Source organism: Oncorhynchus nerka, linkage group LG20 (assembly GCF_034236695.1).
Source record: "Oncorhynchus nerka isolate Pitt River linkage group LG20, Oner_Uvic_2.0, whole genome shotgun sequence".
NCBI lineage: Eukaryota > Metazoa > Chordata > Actinopteri > Salmoniformes > Salmonidae > Oncorhynchus > Oncorhynchus nerka.
The window spans coordinates 90162557-90173216 of NC_088415.1; the positions used below are offsets into that span (position 1 = coordinate 90162557).

The 10660-nt window shown below is 47.0% G+C and overlaps 1 protein-coding gene across 2 annotated transcripts; it reads left to right on the forward strand.

Moving 5' to 3' along the window:
- The first annotated feature begins 932 nt into the window (after nucleotides 1-932).
- On the forward strand, nucleotides 933-10352 carry lg20h7orf25 (linkage group 20 C7orf25 homolog). 2 transcript variants are annotated; one of them, XM_029650728.2, is made up of 3 exons: nucleotides 933-1013; nucleotides 8114-8351; nucleotides 8613-10352. In XM_029650728.2, the coding sequence occupies exons 2-3, from the start codon at nucleotides 8130-8132 to the stop codon at nucleotides 9717-9719; spliced, it is 1329 nt and encodes a 442-aa protein (XP_029506588.1). In that variant the 5' UTR covers nucleotides 933-1013; nucleotides 8114-8129; the 3' UTR covers nucleotides 9720-10352. The 2 variants fall into 2 exon arrangements, with proteins under 2 accessions (XP_029506588.1, XP_029506587.1); XM_029650727.2 differs by having other exon boundaries at nucleotides 968-1056.
- Nucleotides 10353-10660: the final 308 nt, after the last annotated feature.

A 10660-nucleotide genomic window follows, 5' to 3' on the forward strand; every position in this document is an offset into this window, starting at 1 on the left:
GCACACACACACACACACACACACACACACACACACACACACACACACACACACACACACACACACACACACACACACACACGAACCAGCTCACTTGTTTTTACTCTATGATCTGACTATTAGATTTCTTTTGAAAATAATATTTAAAAGATGCACTATGCAGAAATTGCTCTGCCATTTCCTGGTTCCTAAAATTATAATAGTTTGGTTAATTTCAGTTTATTTGACAAAACAAGCAAGTATAGTGTAGAGAATCATTATAACATCTAAACCGATGTGAAATATATTTTCCATAACCAATAACATTGCATTTTCAGCTGTTTGAAGCTGGTGTACAAAACCCAAAGTAAAAGATGCAAAAACTAAACTTAAGAACTTGGAAGCATAGAAAAATTGCATACTTGCAAATACACCATAGTGCCCTTCAAGCTCATCACTAAGCTAAGGAGGCTGGGACTGGGCACGACAAAATGATTATGTCAAGATTATATCAAGAAGATTATGTCATAGTCCTGAGATCTTGTATGTTTTGGTCTAAGTCAGATCTTATTTTCAGCATTTATCCAAAACCTCTACAAAAACTGAATTCGTTTCTCCATAGGGTTTGTTCAACGGAACCATGGCAGAGTCCGTGCCTACAAAAAGACAACATTACTATTACTCTCAATTGTGGTCATGGTTAGAAGGGAACCAGTTGTCTGCTGTGTGTTGAATTGTGTAATTGTGATGGGTTTTTGGGGGTTTTTTTCAAAGAGAGGCTGAATTTTCGGTGCAAATAGCACATACATTGATGAAAAGGCGTTCACTTGTGATTTGTAGATTCAAATAAAGTAAGCCTATTTTAAATGGTGTGAGAGTAGACCTACTTCAACTCCAAGGTAGATGGCGACAGAGGTATTTTTTCCCCACTGTTTCACTGCATTCTGCTTGATATGAGCAGAGCGCGACCACCGACCAGACAGCTGAGAGAGGCGGACAAGCACCGTCACCGGGCCCGGGGTACACGTATCAAGGTAGCTGCAACGCAGCATAGTAATTTACCGGCTTTTTTTGACCGTAAGTGTTTTTGAATACTTATGATACATTTTCATACTGTGCGGTGTTTCGTTTTGTTAAAATTAAAACCCAAACATAATCTCAATTTGACAGTCACACTACAGTCGGTAGTGTAAGCAAACTTTAGCTATAGCTAGCTAGCTGGTTAATGTTGCTAATGAAAGCATATGTTAGCTACCGACAACCACTAGTAAACGGGGAAAACGAACGAGATACTAGTTGTTAGCATGTTGTAAGGGCGTTTTTTGTTGTTGTTTTTCGATAAAACACATAGCTGACCTGTAATAACGGGCTTCTACTCAACTGATGTTAATTTGTTACAAAGTTAGCTGTGTCACAGGCGGTGCATCAGGGAAAACATTCCGTATAGCACTAGGAACAATGTACTCCGCAAGCAACTGGTGCTCTAGTACTAAAACTACAGTGTTTTCAGAAAGTATTGACACCTTTTTTTTCTCTACATTTCTGTTATGTTAACAGCCTTAATTTGAAAATGTTTTAAATTAATTCATTATTTTTTGGGGGTGACTGCCTTCACACATATCTGTGAGCTGTGAGGGGAACGGCACCTCAGTACCTCCAGGCTCTGATCAGGCCCTACACCCAAACAAGGGCACTGCGTTCATCCACCTCTGGCCTGCTCGCCTCCCTACCACTGAGGAAGTACAGTTCCCGCTCAGCCCAGTCAAAACTGTTCGCTGCTCTGGCCCCCCAATGGTGGAACAAACTCCCTCACGACGCCAGGACAGCGGAGTCAATCACCACCTTCCGGAGACACCTGAAACCCCACCTCTTTCAGGAATACCTAGGATAGGATAAAGTAATCCTTCTCACCCCCCCCTTAAAAGATTTAGATGCACTTTTGTAAAGTGGCTGTTCCACTGGATGTCTTAAGGTGAACGCACCAATTTGTAAGTCGCTCTGGATAAGAGCGTCTGCTAAATGACTTAAATGTAATGTAAATATCCCCACTTAATGTCAAAGTGGAATTATGTTTGTTTTCAACCCCTTTTATTATTGGCAAAAATAAATCCGTTCCAGACTTAAATAAGTGCATAACAAGTCCCATAATAAGTTGCATGGACTGTGTGCAATAATAGTCTAACATGATTTTTGAATGACTACCTCCATCTCTGCACCCTACCACATAAAAATAATTGTAAGGTCCCTCAGTCGAGCAGTGAATTTCATACACAGATTCAACCACAAAGACCAGGGAGGTTTTCCAATGCCTCGGTAGATGGGTAAAAAATAAAAAGCAGACATTGAATATCCCTTTTGAGCAGTTAATTACACTTTGTAGTGACTGGGTGTATAGATACACCATCCACAAAGACACAGGCGTCCTTTCTAACTCTGTCGCCGGAGAGGAATGATTTCACTATGAGGCCAGTGGCGACTTTAAAACCAGTTAGTTTAAAATTGCTGTGATGGGAGAAAACAGGATGAATCAAGAACATTGTAGTCACTCAACAATGCTAAACTAAATGACAAATATTCCAAAAACATGCATCCTGTTTGCAACAATGCACTAAAGTAAAACTGCAAAAAATGTGGCAAAGCAATTCACTTTTTGTCCTGAATACAAAGTGTTATGTTTGGGGCAAATACAACAGATTACAGAGTACCACTCCATATTTTCAAGCATAGTGGTGGCTGCATCATGTTATGGGTATGCTTGTAATCGATAATGACCGGAGTTTCAGGATAAAAAAGAAACAGAATGGGGCTAGGCACAGGCAAATTCCTAGAGGGAAAACCTGGTTCAGTCTGCTTTCCACCAGACACTAGGAGATTAATTCCCCTTTTAGCTGTACAGTAACCTAAAACAAGTCCATATCTACACTGGAGTTGCTTACCAAGAAGACAGGGAAAGTTCCTGAGTGACCTGAGTTAGTTTTGACTTAAATATACTTGAAAAAAGTATATGGAAAGACCTGAAAATGGACCTGAAAAACAAGTCAAAGGATGTGAATACTTGCTTCTACACCTGCATTGCTTGGTTCCTCTCTAGGTTTCTTCCTAGGTTCTGGCCTTTCTAGGGAGTTTTTCCTAGCCAACGTGCTTCTACACCTGCATCGCTTGGTTCCTCTCTAGGTTTCTTCCTAGGTTCTGGCCTTTCTAGGGAGTTTTTCCTAGCCAACGTGCTTCTACACCTGCATTGCTTGCTGTTTGGGGTTTTAGGCTTGGTTTCTGTACAGCACTTTGAGATATCAGCTGATGTACGAACGGCTATATAAATAAATTTGATTTGATTCGAATACTTTCTGAAGGCATTTTATCTAAGACAACTGGCAATCTGCTGCACCCTGTAAATTATTCTCTAACAAATAATTATTACAAGTAATAATAATAATAATAATACGGTTTGGATACTGATATGGCGGCAGGGTAGCCTAGTGGTTAGAGCGTTGGACTAGTAACCGGAAGGTTGCGAGTTCAAACCCCCGAGCTGACAAGGTACAAATCTGTCGTTCTGCCCCTGAACAGGCGGTTAACCCACTGTTCCCAGGCCGTCATTGAAAATAAGAATTTGTTCTTAACTGACTTGCCTGGTTAAATAAAGGTAAAATATATATATATTTTTTTTAAATGTTTACTCGCCCACACCCAGTTGGAATTCCATCTCTGTTTGACTCGTTTACAATTAAGTTCTGAAAGAGCCACGTGTGATTCTAACACTCACTCATTATTTATTATGTAAATTGACATAGCCCAATATGGAGTTTGTTGATTGATTTTTGAATGTTCCTTCCCATGCTGAAACAAACGGTATATTCAGGCGCTTTGGTTAAATTGAATGTTGAGTAAGGATAGACGTTGTAGTTTGTGTTGATACACAAAAATGATGGTGTAGTTGATCGTATCATGTTTTTGAAATCCAATGGTTGTATTAGTTTTTACATTTACATTTACATTTAAGTCATTTAGCAGACGCTCTTATCCAGAGCGACTTACAAATTGGTGCTTTCACCTTATGACATCCAGTGGAACAGCCACTTTACAATAGTGCATCTAAATCTTTTAAGGGGGGTGAGAAGGATTACTTTATCCTATCCTAGGTATTCCTTAAAGAGGTGGGGTTTCAGGTGTCTCCGGAAGGTGGTGATTGACTCCGCTGTCCTGGCGTCGTGAGGGAGTTTGTTCCACCATTGGGGGGCCAGAGCAGCGAACAGTTTTGACTGGGCTGAGAGGGAACTGTACTTCCTCAGTGGTAGGGAGGCGAGCAGGCCAGAGGTGGATGAACGCAGTGCCCTTGTTTGGGTGTAGGGCCTGATCAGAGCCTGGAGGTACTGAGGTGCCGTTCCCCTCACAGCTCCGTAGGCAAGCACCATGGTCTTGTAGCGGATGCAAGCTTCAACTGGAAGCCAGTGGAGAGAGCGGAGGAGCGGGGTGACGTGAGAGAACTTGGGAAGGTTGAACACCAGACGGGCTGCGGCGTTCTGGATGAGTTGTAGGGGTTTAATGGCACAGGCAGGGAGCCCAGCCAACAGCGAGTTGCAGTAATCCAGACGGGAGATGACAAGTGCCTGGATTAGGACCTGCGCCGCTTCCTGTGTGAGGCAGGGTCGTACTCTGCGGATGTTGTAGAGCATGAACCTACAGGAACGGGCCACCGCCTTGATGTTAGTTGAGAACGACAGGGTGTTGTCCAGGATCACGCCAAGGTTCTTAGCGCTCTGGGAGGAGGACACGATGGAGTTGTCAACCGTGATGGCGAGATCATGGAACGGGCAGTCCTTCCCCGGGAGGAAGAGCAGCTCCGTCTTGCCGAGGTTCAGCTTGAGGTGGTGATCTGTCATCCACACTGATATGTCTGCCAGACATGCAGAGATGCGATTCGCCACCTGGTCATCAGAGGGGGGAAAGGAGAAGATTAATTGTGTGTCTGCATAGCAATGATAGGAGAGACCATGTGAGGTTATGACAGAGCCAAGTGACTTGGTGTATAGCGAGAATAGGAGAGGGCCTAGAACAGAGCCCTGGGGGACACCAGTGGTGAGAGCGCGTGGTGAGGAGACATATTCTCGCCACGCCACCTGGTAGGAGCGACCTGTCAGGTAGGACGCAATCCAAGCATGGGCCGCGCCGGAGATGCCCAACTCGGAGAGGGTGGAGAGGAGGATCTGATGGTTCACAGTATCGAAGGCAGCCGATAGGTCTAGAAGGATGAGAGCAGAGGAGAGAGAGTTAGCTTTAGCAGTGCGGAGTGCCTCCGTGATACAGAGAAGAGCAGTCTCAGTTGAATGACTAGTCTTGAAACCTGACTGATTTGGATCAAGAAGGTCATTCTGAGAGAGATAGCGGGAGAGCTGGCCAAGGACGGCACGTTCAAGAGTTTTGGAGAGAAAAGAAAGAAGGGATACTGGTCTGTAGTTGTTGACATCGGAGGGATCGAGTGTAGGTTTTTTCAGAAGGGGTGCAACTCTCGCTCTCTTGAAGACGGGAGGGACGTAGCCAGCGGTCAGGGATGAGTTGATGAGCGAGGTGAGGTAAGGGAGAAGGTCACTGGAAATGGTCTGGAGAAGAGAGGAGGGGATAGGGTCAAGCGGGCAGGTTGTTGGGCGGCCGGCCGTCACAAGACGCGAGATGTCATCTGGAGAGAGAGGGGAGAAAGAGGTCAGAGCACAGGGTAGGGCAGTGTGAGCAGAACCAGCGGTGTCGTTTGACTTAGCAAAACGAGGATCGGATGTCGTCGACCTTCTTTTCAAAATGGTTGACGAAGTCATCTGCAGAGAGGGAGGAGGGGGAGGATTCAGGAGGGAGGAGAAGGTGGCAAAGAGCTTCCTAGGGTTAGAGGCAGATGCTTGGAATTTAGAGTGGTAGAAAGTGGCTTTAGCAGCAGAGACAGAGGAGGAAAATGTAGAGAGGAGGGAGTGAAAGGATGCCAGGTCCGCAGGGAGGCGAGTTTTCCTCCATTTCCGCTCGGCTGCCCGGAGCCCTGTTCTGTGAGCTCGCAATGAGTCGTCGAGCCACGGAGCGGGAGGGGAGGACCGAGCCGGCCTGGAGGATAGGGGACATAGAGAGTCAAAGGATGCAGAAAGGGAGGAGAGGAGGGTTGAGGAGGCAGAATCAGGAGATAGGTTGGAGAAGGTTTGAGCAGAGGGAAGAGATGATAGGATGGAAGAGGAGAGAGTAGCGGGGGAGAGAGAGCGAAGGTTGGGACGCCGCGATACCATCCGAGTAGGGGCAGTGTGGGAAGTGTTGGATGAGAGCGAGAGGGAAAAGGATACAAGGTAGTGGTCGGAGACTTGGAGGGGAGTTGCAATGAGGTTAGTGGAAGAACAGCATCTAGTAAAGATGAGGTCGAGCGTATTGCCTGCCTTGTGAGTAGGGGGGGAAGGTGAGAGGGTGAGTTCAAAAGAGGAGAGGAGTGGAAAGAAGGAGGCAGAGAGGAATGAGTCAAAGGTAGACGTGGGGAGGTTAAAGTCGCCCAGAACTGTGAGAGGTGAGCCGTCCTCAGGAAAGGAGCTTATCAAGGCATCAAGCTCATTGATGAACTCTCCGAGGGAACCTGGAGGGCGATAAATGATAAGGATGTTTATTAAGCTTGAAAGGGCTGGTAACTGTGACAGCATGGAATTCAAAGGAGGCGATAGACAGATGGGTAAGGGGAGAAAGAGAGAATGACCACCTGGGAGAGATGAGGATCCCGGTGCCACCACCCCGCTGACCAGAAGCTCTCGGGGTGTGCGAGAACACGTGGGCGGACGTAGAGAGAGCAGTAGGAGTAGCGGTGTTGTCTGTGGTGATCCATGTTTCCGTCAGTGCCAAGAAGTCGAGGGACTGGAGGGAGGCATAGGCTGAGATGAACTCTGCCTTGTTGGCCGCAGATCGGCAGTTCCAGAGGCTACCGGAGACCTGGAACTCCACGTGGGTCGTGCGCGCTGGGACCACCAGATTAGGGTGGCCGCGGCCACGCGGTGTGGAGCGTTTGTATGGTCTGTGCAGAGAGGAGAGAACAGGGATAGACAGACACATAGTTGACAGGCTAGAGAAGAGGCTACGCTAATGCAAAGGAGATTGAAATGACAAGTGGACTACACGTCTCGAATGTTCAGAAAGTTAAGCTTACGTAGCAAGAATCTAATTGACTAAAATGATTAAAATGATACAGTACTGCTGAGCTAGGCTAGCTGGCAGTGGCTGCGTTGTTGACTTTGTAGGCTAGCTGGCAGTGGCTGCGTTGTTGACACTACACTAATCAAGTCGTTCCGTTGAGTGTAAAGTTTCTACAATGCTGCTATTCTGGGGCTAGCTGGCTAGCTAGCAGTGTTGATTACGTTACGTTGCGTTAAAAGAACGACAATAGCTGGCTAGCTAACCTAGAAAATCGCTCTAGACTACACAATTATCTTTGAAACAAAGACGGCTATGTAGCTAGCTATGATCAAACAAATCACACCGTTGGGACTGTAATGAAATGAAATGAAAATGTGATACTACCTGTGGAGCGAAGCAGAATGCGACCGGAATGCGAAAGTTCTATTCAGTAGACGTTGGCTAGCTGTTGGCTAGCTAGGAGTGACTCCTACGTTAAGGACGACAAATAGCTGGCTAGCTAACCTCAGTAAATTAAGATAATCGCTCTAAGACTACACACTCTAAACTACACAATTATCTTGGATACGAAGACAGCAAAGACAACTATGTAGCTAGCTAACACTACACTAATCAAGTCGTTCAGTTGAGTGTGATAGTTACTACAGTGCTACGGTAGACGGTGAACGTTAGCTAGCTGGCTAGCTGCTGGGCAGATAGGAGGATGACGAAATACGATAATTACGCAATTATCTTTGATACAAAGACGGCTATGTAGCTAGCTAAGAAGAAATTGCTAAGATTAGACAAATCAAACCGTTGTACTATAATGAAATGTAATGAAAAGTTATACAACCTGCAGACCGAAGCAGACCGAAGCGCGGATGCGACCGCTCGCTCCAACCCGGAAGTACTATTTACTACATTTACAGATCAATGCAGAGTCAAAGTTATGTTATTGGTGGTGTAAGCAACCACCCTAATGTGTGAGTCTATCCTTGGTCTGTCTCTTCAGGAATAATGCACCAAAGATGGCCGCCACACACTCCATGCTGCAGGAGCGTATCCAGGTGGCCCAAGAGCTGCTCAAGCGTGTGGACCAGCTCTGTGCGAGGCAGGTGCGCGATGTGGAGGGCCGGGCCAAGCTCTGCAGCAAGCTGCGTGCAGAGCTCAAGTTCCTGACCAAGGTGGAGGCGGGCAAGGTGCTCATCAAGGAGTCCCACCTGCAGAGCACCAACCTCACACACCTGAAGGTGGGTCTTGTTTATAATGTTGTATGTATTTTCCAATTGAATTATGTTGAAACGGTTCCTATTTTTAGAGTGCCCAATGGACAATTAGTCTTGCTCTATAGCTGTCCATTGTTTTACCCATCTGACAACGAGGACCATATTGGAAATATGTTGGTTGACTTTTTGGTTTAATCTTCACTGTTTTTTTACTGTGTATTGTTGTATTCACATTAACTTGTATTTGTTTTTGTAAATCTTTCCAATAAATCTATATGAAAACAGGCCATTGTGGAGTCGGCGGAGTCACTGGAGATGGTGGTGAGCGTGCTGCATGTGTTCGCCTACGAGGACGCCGGCGGCACCAAGCAGACGCTGGTGGTGGACGTGGTGGCCAACGGCGGGCACACCTGGGTCAAGGCAATTGGGCGCAAGGCAGAGGCACTCCACAACATCTGGCAGGGTCGGGGCCAGTACGGCGACAAGAGTGTGGTGGAGCAAGCTGAGGACTTCCTGCAGGCCAGCCGCCAGCAGCCTGTGCAGTACAGCAACCCGCACATTATCTTTGCCTTCTACAATGGCGTCTCCAGCCCAATGGCCGACCGCCTGAGAGAGATTGGCATCTCGGTGCGCGGGGACATCGTGGCTGTAAACTTGGTGATGGCGGAGGAGGAAGGAAGTGAGGAAGAGGGGGAGGGAGCAAACAAGGAGGGTATGGAACACTGCTACGAAGAGGAAGAGCGAGAAGGCAAGGCAGCGGAAGAAGATGAAGACGTTGAAAACTTTGTCGAAGAAGAAGACGACGCAGAAGATGTCGAGCACACGCGAGTTGACCGCGACACCATCGTGGCCAGCCTGGCATTCCCCACCGAGGTCAAGGTAGATGTGTGCCGGCGGGCTAACCTGGACATCACTACACTCATCACGTACGTGTCGTCATTGAGCCACGGCCACTGCCGCTTGGCCTTCAAGGAGCAGGTGCTGACTGAGCAGGCAGCCCAGGAGCGTCAGGACAAGGTCCTCCCTCGCCTCCAGGAGTTCATGGCGGGCAAGGAGCTGTACGCGTGCCAGTCGGCCGTAAACGACTTCCGCGTCATCCTGGACACGCTCGGCGGCCCCGGCGAGAAGGCACGCGCCGATGAGCTGCTGAGGCGGCTACGGGTGGTACCCGACCAGCCGTCGGAGCGCACCCAGCGCCTCACTGCCAGCTCCAAGGTGAACCCCCGCTCGCTCATGATTTTCGGCACGGGCGACACACTACGGGCAGTCACAATGACGGCGAACAGTGGCTTTGTGAGGGCGGCGGCCAATCAGGGCGTGCGGTATAGCGTGTTCATCCACCAACCGCGCGCCTTGACGGAGGGCAAGGAGTGGAGGGCCACGCCCATATGAGAGAGGGAGAACTAACACCCCCACAGCGGCAGGAGGAAGAAGACCGATGATGAGCGAAGGGCTCCGACAGCGAACAGGAAGGAGAAAATTAAGGAAGGAGACAATGTTTGTGGAATGTACCACTGAACAGACATTAATTAAAGGGGTGTGGAATGTACCACTGAAGAGTAATTAAATGGGTTGGGTGACTGCCAGAACAGAGAACTCTTCTTTTTCTTTTTGGGGGGCAGGGAGGGGAGAGACACAAAATATATATCACAGCTTTTTGCTATGTGTCACTGAAATGTAAAGGCATTGTGCTCAGTTGAAAAACCACTCCTGGTTTAGTTTAACATGCAGTCGGTACAGGAGCATTATTTTTGCAACAACTGCAGACATTGGTGATAGTTGTTGTGTAGCCTATACTGTATATGCAAAAATAGTTATTGATATGATGAAATATCAGCGTATTGTATTTTAGGGCAATTAAAAAAAAAACGGCTTTTGCCCAATGTGCTGAGGGTGAAGTATATTTTGTTTTCTTGTATTGCAAGTCTGAATTACATGTGAATAAAGCATCTCTAAAAAAAAATTTAGACATGCAATTTTATTGAATTAAGCTATTTCATTAAACATTTTGTGTGTGGCTCTAAACTGCTCCAATGACCATGGCGCTTCATTGTAATCATGTGAGACCAGTGCAGAATTTACAGTACTTTTTAATCCAATGAACCAAAATCAAAAGTCAGTATCTGGTGTATCAACAGTATCTGGCCACCAACTGCATTAAGTACTGCAGTGCATCTCATGGACCGCACCAGATTTGCCAGTTCTTGCTGTGGGATGTTACCCCACTCTTCCACCAAAGCACCTGCAAGTTCCTGGACATTTCTGGGAAGAATGGCACTAGTCCTCACCCTCCGATCCAACATCTTAGATGTGCTCAATGAGATTGAGATCCG

Bases quoted from the DNA above. Each gene is read 5' to 3' on its own strand.
- lg20h7orf25 (XM_029650728.2), top strand. From the start codon at position 8,130: ATGGCCGCCACACACTCCATGCTGCAGGAGCGTATCCAGGTGGCCCAA. The intron at 8,352-8,612 runs GTGGGTCTTGTT...ATATGAAAACAG, and splicing joins CCAACCTCACACACCTGAAG to GCCATTGTGGAGTCGGCGGA.